Source organism: Salvelinus namaycush, chromosome 4 (assembly GCF_016432855.1).
Source record: "Salvelinus namaycush isolate Seneca chromosome 4, SaNama_1.0, whole genome shotgun sequence".
NCBI lineage: Eukaryota > Metazoa > Chordata > Actinopteri > Salmoniformes > Salmonidae > Salvelinus > Salvelinus namaycush.
Genome location: NC_052310.1, coordinates 18,381,969 through 18,397,368, shown reverse-complemented (window position 1 = coordinate 18,397,368; position 15,400 = coordinate 18,381,969). Strand labels below are relative to the sequence as shown.

Genomic DNA, 15,400 nt, shown 5'->3' with positions numbered 1-15,400 from the left:
CTGAGAGGATTGTATATGTTTGTGAGAGGATTCACTCAGTATTCTCCCGTAGTAGTACCAGCAGCAGCTTCGTCTGTCTGTCTGACTGGCTGGCTGTTTGCCTGGCTGTCTGGCTGGCTCCTCTCATCACAGAGGCATTGTGCATGGATTTACTGCCCTCAATTCCCCGAAGAGGGAGATTTTGATTCCACTGCACTGGCTAATCTCTCTCCCCCCCCCACCCCCTCTCTTTCCATCTTCTCTCCTCACTCCCCCCCCCCTCCCCCCACTTATCCCAAACTTCCCTTTTAACTTCTGCTCCCCATCTCCCACTCGTCCTCTTCTTTCTCTTTCTGTCTTTCTTTCATACAGCCACTCTCAGTCCCCGGGCTCCATGGCGGCGGCAGTGCAAGGCAGCGAGTGGTCATGCGGCCGCTGCACCTTCCTGAACGCGGGGGTGGCGCCGCGCTGCTCCATCTGCGAGGCGCCGCGCCAGAAACCCGACCTCAACCAGATCCTGAGGCTGAGCAGCACCGAGGAGCAGCAACGCTGGGCCTGCCCCCGCTGCACCCTCAACAACCCCCAGGGCTCCGGCGCCTGCACCGTCTGTGGCTTCGGACCCTCGTTGGTCACCCCCACGCCGACCACAACCATGGCCGCCACCACCAACGGCTTCCTGCCCCCGCCACCGCAGCCTTCGGCGCCAGTCATGACTCCCATGGTTCTCCTGGAGCCCCGCGGGCAGCAGCCGGCCAAGGAGGAGGCGCTGAGGAGGTCGGAGAGCAACGGGGAGGTGGGGGGACTGAGCGGTCTGGGTGGACTCGAGGGGCAGCAGCACCACCACTCAGGCTGGGCGTGCCCGCGATGCACGCTTCATAATACTCCTGTTTCATTGTCGTGTTCGGCCTGCGGGGGACCAAGGAAACTGTCGCTGCCCAAGATCCCACCCGAGGCGCTGGTGGTGCCCGAGGTTCGCACGCCCGTGCTAGGGTTTCCCGTCCACGTAGCAGGGGCCTCCGCCCCTCCACTCCTCATTGACTTGACAGACGACTCGCCCCCCGCAGCTGCCCCCTGCGAACCCCAGGAGCCCCCCGACACCAACTTGCCCCCTACGCCACTCTCCTCCCCTTTCACTCCCTTCTCTTCTCTCCAGAACAACCCAGTGCCCCGCAGCAGGAGAGAGGTGCCCCCGCCAGGGCGGCCACCCAACCCTAACCCCAACGCCCCCAGCCCCACTTCGCCCTCCACGGCCTACGTGCCCCCTCCGCCCTGCCCTCCCCTCCGCCCTGCCAAGCCTAAGCAAGCCCAGCCTCAGGAGCCTTCCTTCCCCAGCAAGCGCCTCAGCATCCTGGAGGAGGAGGACGGCCCCCACCCCCATCACACCTCCCACGCCCCCGTTACATCGGCCCCCACTTGGAAGTGCCCAGGATGCTCCTTGCCCAACCTGAGCGGCTCGTCCAAGTGTGAGGCATGTCGCTCGTCGCGGGCCGGTGCCGACCTCATCGACCTGGTGGGCTGCGAGACGGTGCGCTTTACTCCGGCCAGCCCCTCCAGTCCGGACTTCAGCACCTGGGCCTGCTCCAAATGTACCCTCCGCAACCCCACGGGGGTGTCCAAGTGCTCGGCCTGCGGTTCCTCCAAGCTGCATGGCTTCCAGGAGCCTAGTTCTCGCTGCTGCCCGCAATGCGGTCTCCCCGGCCCCTGCTCCTGCTCCTCAGCCTCCACCTCATCGTCTTCTGGACACAAGGCCCGAAAACAAGCCCGGGTCTACCCCTCGCCCTCGGCCACCAACACCTCCTCCTCTTCCTCATCGTCCTCGTCCTCCTCTTCCTCGTGCACGCTACTGCAGGAGAAGCAGTGGGGCTGTCCGGCGTGCACGCTGCTCAACGACGTCAAGTCTAAGAACTGCGCGGCATGCCACACGGCCCAGCAGTACCTGACTCTGCGCAAGGTGGCCAAGCCACTGAAGAGGAGGGAGAGCATGCACGTGGAGGCACGGCGGCGCAACGACGAGGGCGAAGCCAAGGAACTCTGGGAGAACATCACCACCTTCTGTCGAGAGGTAAGTCACTCTGGGAACCCGGGGGGTTGGGAAATGGATTGTGTTTATGCTTTTCAAAAGCGAATAGTGTCTTTTTTAAAGAGCATGTGTCAAGAGAACTGACATCATACTCGAGCAACTTACATCAGTTTCTAAGAGTTTGCCACTGACACGTCAGCATCACTTTCAGGAGAGATGAATAGTCAACGAGTTTCCCAAAGAGCATATTTCATTGTGCCATGAATAATAAATGCAGTAGAGACTTTTTACATGCGTCACACTGCAACTGTGAACTGCCAAGCGGCACAATACAGCTTTCTAATACTCTGGCTTCTTTACCATGGTTCCAGTGATTAGCAGGCAACTCCGATCTGCCTAATTTTTAAAGACGCTGCCAGGAGACCCTAATAGGCTTTTGTTGTTGTAGTTTCTGTTTGCGCTTCTCTGCTCATTAGTAGATTTTTAATGGGGCACGGGGTGAACGTTTGTCCCTTGATTACACCGGCAGTCCCGAACATCTCTGTTTATCCCAAATAGTAATTCTGAAACCAGGACAAATCTCCCAAGTCGGATGACGTTTTTTTTTCTTATCTCATAATGGTTTGTAATTAGTAGTTGTTTGTCCTAAAAATGCTCCGACGTGAAAGGGTTTTGTTTGTCCGTGAGTAAGTTACTCGCAAGCCCAGAGTCTGTGTGTATCATATTTATCGTTGCAATATGTGTGGCGCAACAACACAACGTTGAGAGATAGAGTGTTATAAAGCCCATAAGGATCTCTCGATCATGTCCGGGCAGGTGTTTTAAGTGAGCTATACACATTTAGGATCAGCTTCCCCTCCCACAATCCTAACCTTAACCATTAGTGGGGGAAATGCTAAACTAACTGTAGATCAGCGTCTAGTGGCAACTTCACGCTACTACACCATGTCGCCCCCGGGAACACTTTCTGATCTGCATAAAGACTTTGTCTCTCTGGCTTTTCTTTCTCTCACACAGACACTACCAGTCTGTTTTCAGTCTTCAGTTCACACAAGGAGACGTGAATCATAATACATTTTCTATTTAAGAGGGGATCAATTGAAACGGTGAAATGTGTGTTTTTACAATGGCGTCAGTCAATGCATACAAATCAACCTCAGTCAGTACAATTACATTTTATATTGACATTTTTCAAAGTAAACTTAGAAATAACAATTTGAATAAACTTTTGCAAGATTACAAGAGGGTGGAAAGTTCTGAAATGGCCAAGAAAAGCTTAGGTTCTCTAACCATAATGACGCTGACCCCCATCAAGAAACAATGAATTTTCCTTAACCAGCATAAATGTCAGTCTGGAAGAATTAATCAAGGGTTTTTCTTAATGGAGAAACCCTAATTACTCTTTGTAATTACAAACTAATCTCCAGATTACAACACCTAATGTAGAGTGACGTCCCTTTGTCCCCACCACTCGTGCTCATCTTTAAATACTAAAAGACCCGACGGGTCGTTTTGGTTCAGTACTCTAGCGTAAAGCGTTTTGATTGGTCTGATTTTGATTCGCCTTTGGAGTGGTTGGTCTCGTAGCCAGCTTGATGTAACCAGTGGCAACCGCCTGTTTGGGTGAACAGTGTGTTCCTGAAAACCTGAAGTAGCCAGCGTAATGAAAAAAAATGACCTGCTAGGGAGGGGTGTGGGGGCATGCCCCCCAGCAAAATGTTTGGCCCGAAAAAATGTATTAGTCAATTAAGTAGCCAGCCACATAAGGGTTAGTAGTCCGCTATTTGTTTGGCAGTGTATAAAACACACTGGGTGTGTGGACATAGGACTAACCCCAGGGAGAGGTAGAGAAGGACGATGCCTCACTTTTCAACTTTTTCAAGTTTGCTTTATCTCGACACCATGGAATCTGGATTTTAAAAAAGCCACAGAATTTCATCATGTTTGCCTACGCTATTTCTCATAAGCAAGAAAATGGGGGGTAAATTTAAACTGATACAGGAACGTTGTCACTCACACGTATACATTTCATTCCATGTTGAGGGTATCGTGTCATTTTTATAATGGTACAACGTTGGCTCTACCATGCATTATTTATGTCAAATGCTGCTCTGCGAGTTGCGGGTTCACCTTTGGGAGCGTGGGTGGGAAGCCGGCTTATACAGGAAGGATGTTGGAGAGCCTCTCCTCTCCTCCTCTTGAACACCTAGACTAAATGTATCCCTTCATCTCTACTCTCATCCCTCACTCCCAATATCCCATCCCACCGTCCTCCTCCTCTCTTCCCATTCCCCCCTTCTTTATTCCCCCTCTCTTCTATTCCCTTCTGTCCCCAGTGCTACCGTACTCCCCTTCTCTCTTCCCCCTCTCCTCACTTCTATCCCCCTGTGCACCATACCCCCCCCCCCCCCCCCCCCCCCTTTTCCTTTGCGGCTGTGGTGCTACCCATGTGAACGCTAAGGTGAACACGGGACATTTTATTTTTAGAAACGGGGAAGTAGAGTAGCAGCAATTATCCGCTTCCCTAAAGCAAATGTAATCAGCGGGAGCATCGAGCGGCACAGCTTAGTTTAGGGAGGGTGGAGTGCAGTGAATCTATCACCCCCAGGGTACCTCATGACTGCCTCAGCCTCACACGAGATGCTAAAATACCTTCAAATTATGTATCTCATGAAGCCCTTTTTACATCAGCTGTTGTCACAAAGTGCTATACAGAAAGCCAGTCTAAAACCCCAAAGAGCAAGCAATGCAGATGCAGAAGCACAGCGGCTAGGAAAAACTCCCGAGAAAGGCAAGAAGCTAGGAAGAAACCTAGAGGGGGAACCAGGCTCCGAGGGGTGGCCAGTCCTCTTTTGGCTGTGCCGGGTGGAGATTAGAAGAGTACATGGCCGTTAAAGCCAGATAGTTCTTCAAGACGTTAAACGTTCATAGATGACCAGCAGGGTCAAATAATAACGGTAGACCCTTCTACAGGCATGTGCATCACTGCTTTCCGTACGGGTAGGACATATTTTGAGAGTTGTTGTGTATGTAGCCCAAAGGCTGGCAGATGGCGATATTGAGTCATTTCATTTTTCCGTCCAAAGGGAAAGCATGCAGCCGGCCATACATTCTTATCCCCACGTGGACCGGTTTGTACATAAAACGTTCTTCATTTAGGCTGCAAAGGTGTCATTTTCATCCTTAAAGACATGCTCCGGAACTTTGGTGACTGCCAATTATTATTTAAACCTCCCGGTTTGGGCTGGATGTGTTAATGTGTAGTTCATACGTTTATAATCTATGAGCAGAATTACTGTCTTACCTCAATTAGCCACGAAATCCCTAGTTTTAAAGCGACCGTTTATCTGGAATCTGTGCGGCGCCATTTTCTGCACATTTTCCCCCACGTGATCCAGCCCCCGAGCAATTTGAGTTCAACCAATGAGCTTCAGCCACTCGAGTGACAGCTAGCAAAGAGGCACGTCAGAGAGCGAGAGAGGTGCACAAATGTGACGCAGTGCGCAATCTTCGGAGAGACCACTTTTGGATCGTGAGCGCTGCTTTCAGAACTACTGGCTAAAAAGTATACAAATGGACCGCAGAATGTCTTTAACTCTATTTAATGGTGAGAAGGCGGAAGAAAACAGGGGAGAATATGTATACATTCTTTATGAAACACCATTTTCCACCACCATGCTAGAGTAGCTAATGCTAGTCCCGGATGTTGCGTATCTCGTTGAGCCAATCAGGTTGCAGCAGTCTTTTTTTATTTTGAAACTATCAGACCAGAGGTAAATGAACAGACTGCTGCAACCTGACTGGCTAAACAGGATACGCAACATCCATTTCCCCCCTCTTGCTGCAGCTTTAGCTCATCTCGAAATAACAGAGAAATGCTGAGAACTAGCGCACTGCAAACGTTCTAAAATGTTTTTTTGTCATCCATCTTGTTTTATTGACTTTGGCTCCTATTGACCTTTGGAGCTCCGCCCAAGCAAGGCATTTGATTTGTTTGACATGTTGTGAGGCGTCACAGATTTACACTGGGTTCCGACCCCTCTTTAGCGGATTTATGCCATGGAACTTTCCGGTTTGCGACGAGAGCGCGAGAGAGACAAGGTAGCACGGTGAAACAGGTCAGTGTTTCATAGCCGCAGGCAGAACTGGATCAGCAGCACGACCAGGTGGACTGGAGACAGGGACCACCAGGAGTCGTCAGACCACTCCAAAGAGTGCTTAGATGACCACAACATTGTAGAGGCATATCTCCTAGCCACAGTGGTGTAAAAATAATTTATAAGTAGTTGTTTTGGGTATTTGTACTTTACTATTTATATTTTTGACAACTTTTACTTTTACTTCACTACATTCCTAAAGAAAAGAATGTACTTTTTACTCCATACATTTTCCCTGACACCCAAAAGTACTTTTTGAATGCATAGCAGGACAGGAAAATGGTCCAATTTACACACTTGTTTGTAAATGATGTCTGAGTGTTGGACTGTGCCCCTGGCTATCTGTAGATACATTTAAAAAAAAATAGAATATGGTGCCATCTGGTTTGCTTAATATAAGGAATTTGAAATAATTTATACTTTTACTTTTGATACTGAAGTATATTTTAGCAATTACATCTACTTTTGATACTTAAGTATATTTAAAACCAAATACTTTTCGACTTTTACTCAAGTAGGATTTTACTGGGTTACTTTCACTTTTACTTGACTCATTTTCTATGAAGGTATCTTAACTTTTACTCAAGTATGACAATTGCGTACATTTTCCACCACTGCCTAGCCATTATTTCATTAACGAGTTGTCACAGACAAGTAGATCAAGAACGGAAGCTATATGAGAGTGGAGCAAAGATGGTATTTAGACAATATAAGGACAAAGACATCCATCCAGATAGACATTGTCCCATAATCTATTACTTGAGGTTTTAAGCAATACAAATGTCCCAGCCCACTGGGCACACCACGTCTTTTCAACGTGGAGAATTGGGTAGTATTTGTTAAGATACGTTGATCAATGAGATTCCCGCCTATTTTCACCCACTCAAAAAGACAGCCAAAAGTTTGTTGAATTCCCAAATGTGTTATCACGGCGCTTTCAAACATGTTAAAAGCATAATACAGTTCAAAAGGGAATACAATGTCAGACATTTTGTTTATTTATACAATAACTTCATGCGCTATTACTGTGCTTCGTCTAATAGCGCAACCAAATGACCTGGATTGCAGTTGAGATGACTTTTAAAGTACATGGTGTAAGTGGTGTCAATGCCGTTTGAGATTCTGCACAGGTTATTATAGCAATTGTGAAGGTTTCCACAGACCTGCGACCCTGAACAAGCACGCTTCCTATGATTAAATAGGACATTTTATTGTTACAGTAACCAGTAATGTGGCCATGGATATGTTGCTCATTTTAAGGTTGAATAAATACTGTTACGTTAGTTTGTAAGGTAGCTTGCACAAGCTATTTGACTGTTTTACAAAAGTAATATTGAATTGAGTTTGGTTGACAACGAAACCAAATATCAAGATTTTAATGGAGATGTATCTTCCGCTTGGATAGCTCCATCTGTGCCACTGATTTAGTCTGGCTTTAATTCCAGTTTGTATGCAAATTAGTAATTGGTGTGTTGGATTCACGTCTCCATTTCAACCAAAAAAATCTAAGTTAAAGAATGGGACCGAATCGCATCAAACTTTAAATGCACTTTAAATACAGTTTGATTTGATTCAATCCTATTCTTTAACTTAGATTTTTAGCTTGACCTGGAGATGTGAATTCAACATATTTGTTATTAACTTGTAGATTCCATTTGAAATCAACCAAAGCTTGAAACCCTAGACATATGCATTGTCTATTTTTTTGTTGTTGAATCCTGGGTTGAATTTAAACAATAGCCATTGTTGACTTCCCAAACACTACATATGCCTAAACAGTATAATTGCTGATAAATGCGTGATAAACTATGGTTACATGATGTTTTCTCTGTTGAAACTACACTTTGGAATGACCTTCAACAGCAGCAGTGAATCTAATAGTGGAGATTTCTCTACGATCATTCTCACCATAGCACATATAGTCAGTGACAAATATCAAAGCTAAGGAGGGCTGGGCTTGGTTAAAACCCTGGATGGGAGACCGAAAGGATAGCTGTAGCGAGATCAACTATCCAGTATGAGGTGCTGCCCAGCCTATAGTTTTTTCCCCCTAATAGTTGATATTACGTTGAAGATCTGACATTGTTTCCCAGGTACAAATTCCAACATATTTTCTATATGTTGAAAATGTATTACCATGATGACATTATCATGTGGTTTGAAATTTTACCCTCAAACACCCCTCCCCCCCGTGTAGATTCCACATCACAATATGTTGACAAATTACGTTGAAGCCACGTTCATTTAACCCGTTTTTGCCCAGTGGGAAGTGTGCCGGTCCACTGTAGCATTTCAGACAGGTTAACAACGCTGAGGCATGCTAGCATTTGTTCTTTCTGACCTGTGAAGCCCTGTCTGGTGGAAACATTGTAATTAACTCTCTTTTCGGAGCATGCCGAGTACACTAAACATATTGATTATGTTCCCTCTGTTGACGACAATTATGTTCCCTCTGTTGACGTCATATGTTCCATTCTACTTTTCATTGAATAGCCAAGGCTGAACGACAGCACGATTCAAACAGAACCTTACAGCGCCAGGGCGAATCACCACTTTCTTCTCGGACAAATTTCAACCGCCACATGTTTCAACGGGCCCTATTGGAAATAAACCAGTGTACAATAAACCAGTGTAAACGTTATCGCCGCTGTTTCTATGTAATGGCAGTTCAATAAGTGGCAATAGATGGCTATTGAGCCAACATGACAGTGGCACACTGTCATGTTGGCTCAATATCCATCTATTGCCACGATCAGTAGGTTGACTGTAGCGTCGCACTTGGTTGCAGTGAGTGCCAGTCACTCCCTCTCCGCATTCAAATGTCCCCATATTGATTCAGGTTTCTATAGAGACTCAGACAGCTGGAGAGCTGTGTGTTTTGTTAGCCGGACTAGCCTAGCCATGAACTGTGACTGCGAATGCAGTAGAGTGCTCTCAGGCATTGGCATTGGCCCAGCCTTGAGAATTACCCAACACGGTTCCATCGGAGACAGTCAGGCAGTCAGACCAGCACTGTGTTGCAATGTCGCCGTCACAACAGGCCTCAAACAGCTGGCCCTGGCGAGAATAGCTGAAGGGACACTAACGCTGCGTGGGACTGTTTGTGTCTTGTCTGTCTCGCCGTGGCAGTCTGTCCTGTTTCTACACGTGTCACGATGAGTCATCTGCTTCGTCCTCCGTTTGCCTTTGATTTCCAGATGTGCTGAAAGTGGATACGCGCCACATACACTGTGCATGTTTATCTCATTTCTTATACGCTGCCGTCTCCGAGGTCCTGTGTTGTCGGCGAGTGGCTTTTGGAACTCAAGTTAAAAGAGGCCTCTCTGTTTGCAGGTCAGTCGATGCTGAAAGCCCTCCCAACTGCTGTGAAGCAAAGGAAAATGTTATCGGTTACTGGCTAAACCCCGACAACAAACAGGGGGCGGTGTAAACCTCTGAACTGCAGAGCCACTGAGCCAGTGAGCCACCGATGGACCCCGGGGGGGCTAAATCTTCTGGGGCATGATGGGAAACGGGGGCAGGGGCCAATGTGCCGCTGTCTGCCACGGTGTCGAGGGCAACAGAAGTGGCTTTTTGGTTAGGGTGACGAATCAATTTGTCTCCATTGACTGTGCACTGCCCGGGTGCTTTCAGTACTTTCCACTGGTTCAGGATGCAGGATCCCATCACTACCAACAGTGCACAGAGGAAATAGCATAGGCTAGTCTTTGTATGAGTTCCCTCAGGTTTGTTGAGCAGGGTTTTGACAGAGTGATAGTGTCAGGTCATTATTGTAAGTTGGTTAGCCTCAATTCAAACTGTTTTGTTGAACAGTGATCACTTACATTTGGAATTGAAGTAGAAATTCTGAACAGATTATTTCAATTGCACATTTCAAAGAAGCACGATTTAGCTTGAAAGTGCTTCACGGGGTGCACAAGTCGGTGTGTTTAGAAGCATCGCTGTGTGATTCAGCGTGCCGTCTTCTTGATCTCGGAATATGCGTTTTGATGTGTCTTGGCACCTTCCATGCTGCGTGTGCATCTTAATGTTTTAACAGCAGGGAGAGGCTCCTTTAGCCACATGAATACTCGCTGCCAATGTTTTTCCTGGTACACGACTCAGCGTTCTGTGGCTCCTACGGCGGCCTGCAGGCCTCCGAATTAATCATCATCCTTTTAACACAGACGTCAGACAGAAAACATGTAGGCTAGGGACTATAGTGGTTTATAGTCCTAACCTTAGATCTCTGATAGTTGCATGTTTAGGCTACTCTGGCATGTTTAGGATATTTGACATGTGTTGTTAGTTTACTCATACTATATTTACACTAGGGAAGAGTGGGGTATGTTGAGCCATTTTTTACATTCGGCATCACTACGTTAAGGGAAATATAGTGTTCTTTCTAACACAGATACCGACATATATTGCAGGATGTCGCGTATCCCAGGAAATAATCAGTATTCATGTAAACATTACAGTTTTCAAAAGGTCGCTTGTCCAAAAAAAGTGGTCTCTTGGGTTAAGTTGAGCGTAGGGACAGTGTACGTTGAGCCGCTTTGGGGTAAGTCGGTGAGGGTGTCCCGTGAGGGTGCTGGTAGGTGAAAGTTTATTTAATGGAATGGGGGTGTGGTATATTGTACATCTTAAATGTATGCCTTCATTCAGATAACGATATCTCTGTTCAATATCACTTACACATCCATTTCTCGACCAGTTGTCCGGGATAGGGGAGGATGTGCCAATTTTGTAGCCAATTTCTCTGCATTTGAGGCTTCTAAGCCCATGAAACTGGTCCGCGAGATTCTTTATGAGTTTAGCAAGCTCAGACTCCATGTCAACAGATAAGACCTTGTGTGCCTCTGCTACTCTTTCAGAGTCTCTCACGCGGGTACATGTTCATTTTAACTTCTTTTGTCAGTGTACCTCTACAGTGTCATTCAGTCTATTTTTTTTTCATCCCTTGATGTTGCTCGAAGGGACTCTCGAGAGCTCTCGAGAGCACCTGAAGGGGGGCCAGACCCCTGCTTGTTTTAGGTTTGTAACACGGAGCATGATGATGTCTGCTCTGTAACAATACAAATGCACATCTCGAGTTCATTCTGTTGAAGTCGGAAGTTTACATACACCTTAGCCAAATACATTTCAACTCCGTTTTTCACAATTCCTGACATTTAATCCTCATAAAAAATTCCCTGTCTTAGGTCAGTTAGGATCACCACTTTATTTTAAGAATGTGAAATGTCAGAATAATAGCAGAGATAATTATTTCTTTCAGCTTTTATTTCTTTCATCACATTCCCAGTGGGTCAGAAGTTTACATACACTCAATTAGTATTTGGTAGCATTGCCTTTAAATTGTTTAACTTGGGTCAAATGTTTTGGGTAGCCTTCCACAAGCTCCCACAATAAGTTGAGTGAATTTTGGCCCATTCCTCCTGACAGAGCTGGTGTAACTGAGTCAGGTTTGTAGGCCTCCTTGCTCGCACATGCTTTTTCAGTTCTGCCCACAAATTTTCTATAGGATTGAGGTCAGGGCTTTGTGATGGCCACTCCAATACCTTGACTTTGTTGTCCTTAGGCCATTTTGCCACAACTTTGGAAGTATGCTTGGGGTCATTGTCCATTTGGAAGACCCATTTGCGACCAAGTTTTAACTTCCTGACTCATGTCTTGATGTTTTTTCAATATATCCACATCATTTTCCTTCTTCGTGATGCCATCTATTTTGTGAAGTGCACCAGTCCCTCCTGTAGCAAAGCACCCCCACAACATGATGATGCCACCCCCGTGCTTCACGGTTGGGATGGTGTTCTTAGGCTTGCAAGCCTCCCCCTTTTCCTCCAAACATAACGATGGTCATTATGGCCAAACTATTTTTGTTTCATCAGACCAGAGGACATTTCTCCAAAAAGTACGATCTTTGTTCCCATGTGCAGTTGCAAACCGTAAGTCTGGCTTTTTTATGGCGGTTTTGGAGCAGTGGCTTCTTCCTTGCTGAGCGGCCTTTCAGGTTATGTCGATATAGAACTTGTTTTACTGTGGATATAGATACTTTTGTACCTGTTTCCTCCAGCATCTTCACAAGGTCCTTTGCTGTTGTTCTGGGATTGATTTGCACTTTTGGCACCAAAGTACGTTCATCTCTAGGAGACAGAACGTGTCTCCTTCCTGAGCGGTATGATGGCTGCGGGGTCCCATGGTGTTTATACTTGCGTACTATTGTTTGTACAGATGAACATGGTACCTTCAGGCATTTGGAAATTGCTCCCAATGATGAACCAGACTTGTGGAGGTCTAAAAATGTTTTCTGAGGTCTTGGCTGATTTTCTTTTGATTTCCCATGATGTCAAGCAGAGGCACTGAGTTTGTAGGTAGGCCTTGAAATACATCCACAGGTACCCCTCCAATTGACTCAAATTATGTAAATTAGCCTATCAGAAGCTTCTAAAGCCATGAAACCATTTTCTGTTTTTTTCAAAGCTGTTTAAAGCACAGTCAACTTATTGTATGTAAACTTCTGACCCACTGGAATTGTTATACAGTGAATTATAAGTGAAATAATCTGTCTGTAAACAATTGTTGGAAAAATTACTTGTGTCATGCACACAGTACATGTCTTAACTGACTTTCCAAAACTATAGTTTGTTTACAAGAAATGTGTGAAGTGGTTGAAAAACGAGTTTTAATGACTCCAACCTTAGTGTATGTAAACTTCCGACTTCAACTGTATCTATAACACATTACACACAAAAAAACATAAAACGGGACTAAATGTTATAGTCATTTGTACGGGGTATGGTGGCCATTGGCTCAACTTACCCCATTGCCTTTGGCTTACCCCCAAGGCAAACTTTGGACTGTATTAGCTCAAAGGATGCACTTTCATCCTAGGTTTAGAACCTCATGTTGTAGCTTATAGAGACCCCAACTAATATTTAAAACAATGTTAAAACGAGCTACTTTGGTTTAGATACAAGCAGCATGAAACCTATAACAATAAATTAATTTGACTTTGTGTCAATCCGTTTTTTGGAGCTAACTTGCTTACCACTTTTTCTATGTGGTTTCTTCCTTCACAGACTCCATGAAATTATGACCTCTTCCTAAATATGTGGTCACATGACACATTTTGTGTCTGGTTTCCTAGAAACTAAGGAGTGGCTCATTTAACCCTTTCGCTCAACTTACCCCACTCTCCCCTATATTGTGGGATTTCCAGACTCCAGCCAACATACAGTACATGTTTCTCTGTGTGGTGACTTAGTCTTGTTTTGACTAGTCTCGATGCCAGTATGATAATGCACTTGTTCAGCCTTTCTAATCTCCAAGCAAATGACTCACGCTTGTACCCAGGCCACTGACTTACATCATCAGACTCTACTGATCTGTGTGTGGTTTCTCAGCTGGACTGTTGTGTAACCTCCGTCTCTTCTGGAGGTTAAGGGTCATGTTTTATATCTCTCTGTCATTTTAGAACGTGGTGAACTTTGTGGACGACAGCTTCCCTCCCAGCCCCCAATCCGTGGGCTTCCCCGAGGGCGACAGCGTCCAGCAGCGAATCAAAAAGTGGCTCCGCCCTCACGAGATCAACTGCAACAACTTTAAGGACCGGGGCGTCAAATGGTCTGTCTTCCGCACCCCTCGGCCCTCGGACATCCTGCAAGGCCTGCTGGGAAACTGTTGGTGAGTTGTGTTCACTGTGTGCGGCGTCGTAGTGTGTGTGAGTGTGCGGGTACCTTCCTCAAACAGTTTGTGTGCATGATTGTGTGTCGACGTGTATACACGTGGCCTGCGTGTTCGGTGTGCCTGCTGTGCTTGTTAGAAACAGTGTTTGTCTCTGCCCTCCCTGGTCTGTTTACTAAGGTGTTTCTGAATGAATAAACCAACTCCACTCTGCATGTGAGAGGTGATCTCTCATCGCTCGTCTTGAAGGTCAGTGGGAGAGAATAAACAAACACACTGGTGGTCCGTGTAGTTTATCACTGAAAAAATGAATATAGATGTACTCCCTGGGCCTAAAGCAGAGAGAAATAGAAAAAGGGAGGGAGAGAGTGTGGGGGGGTGCTAAAGAGAGAGGGAGGAGGAAGAGGGAGGGTGCGAGTGGAAAAGGGGGGGAGAGCGAGCGAGGGAGAGATAAATAAATAGATAGAAAGAGCTGGGGAGAGAGAAAGAGAGAGAGGAAGAGAGAGGAGGGGTGAGGCAGCCAGATGTACTGATACAGCACCTGACTGTAGGATTATTCAGAGGAATGTAGGTCTGGACACATAGGGTTTATCTCCACGCCCTTGTTTTGGGTGTCCTTGGGGCCTGTGTAGTCACTCCTACAAACACACACACACACTCTTATTCACTCATCATCTCTCTCACACACACACACACTCATTCTCATACGCTTTTTACTCTCAAATACACACACACACACATACACAGCCGCTTATCAAAAATAACCCTCCCCAGGCACCCCCTCCACTCTCTCTCGCTCACACTACAGGAAGTAACCCAATTCCCATTCTGAATCACACCCCTAGTCACATTTACAGTCCATGTTACACATCCCCAGCCAGGCAACCACATGTCAAATCGCATACCGTCACATCAACCCACGCTTGAGCGGCCGGAGAGGCTCGAAACGCGACCCGTCATAGTCCAGCGTTCTCGTCGCTACGCTCAAAGTAATTGGATTTTGATTCGCTTCTTCTTCTTTTTTTTTATCTGATTTGCATTGATTGGATTTGCATGGGTTTGAATGGCCAGATCGGCCACGCTTGTCTAGCACTGTAACCCGGAGCAGACGGGGAGTTGGAGTTGCCATTGAAAAATGTCTCGTTGAGATGATACGGAAAAAATATAATGCAGAAGGCCCCTCTTGAGACCGATTCTCTCGCTTCGAGGTCACATGTACACGTGCTCACACAGACACACACACACAGGGAGTGCTTGCTGGGTAAAGCCTCAAACGAAGGGGCTCAGCTCTAGGAAGGGTAGATTAGCAGGAAAGATCTCCCGCGTTCCATAACCTCACTCTAGTCTGCTTCCTCTCAATGTTCTCCTCCTACGTTTGGCTTCTTCCGCCTTGCTCTTTTAGGGGTTTAGGTTGGTGGCAAGTCGACCCGTCAATTGAGAACGGTGCAGAAGCAGAGCTACAAAATGGCGTATCATACGCTGCAGTTGGGAGGAAACATGGGGAAGTTATGCTGCTTTGAAATGTGCTTAAACGTGTTATCCCACTTTGGAGATACGTAGGAGGGAAATACCTTGAATG

The 15,400-nt window shown here is 46.3% G+C and overlaps 1 protein-coding gene across 1 annotated transcript in view; it reads left to right on the top strand.

Moving 5' to 3' along the window:
* capn15 (calpain 15) overlaps nucleotides 1-15,400 on the top strand; it is a 74,262-nt gene that overhangs the window by 44,938 nt on the left and 13,924 nt on the right. Inside the window, exons 2-3 of the mRNA XM_038991351.1 lie at nucleotides 352-2,041; nucleotides 13,613-13,821. Coding sequence (XP_038847279.1) covers nucleotides 374-2,041; nucleotides 13,613-13,821 — 1,877 coding nt within the window. The 5' untranslated portion in view covers nucleotides 352-373. The remainder of the gene's footprint in view (nucleotides 1-351; nucleotides 2,042-13,612; nucleotides 13,822-15,400) is intronic.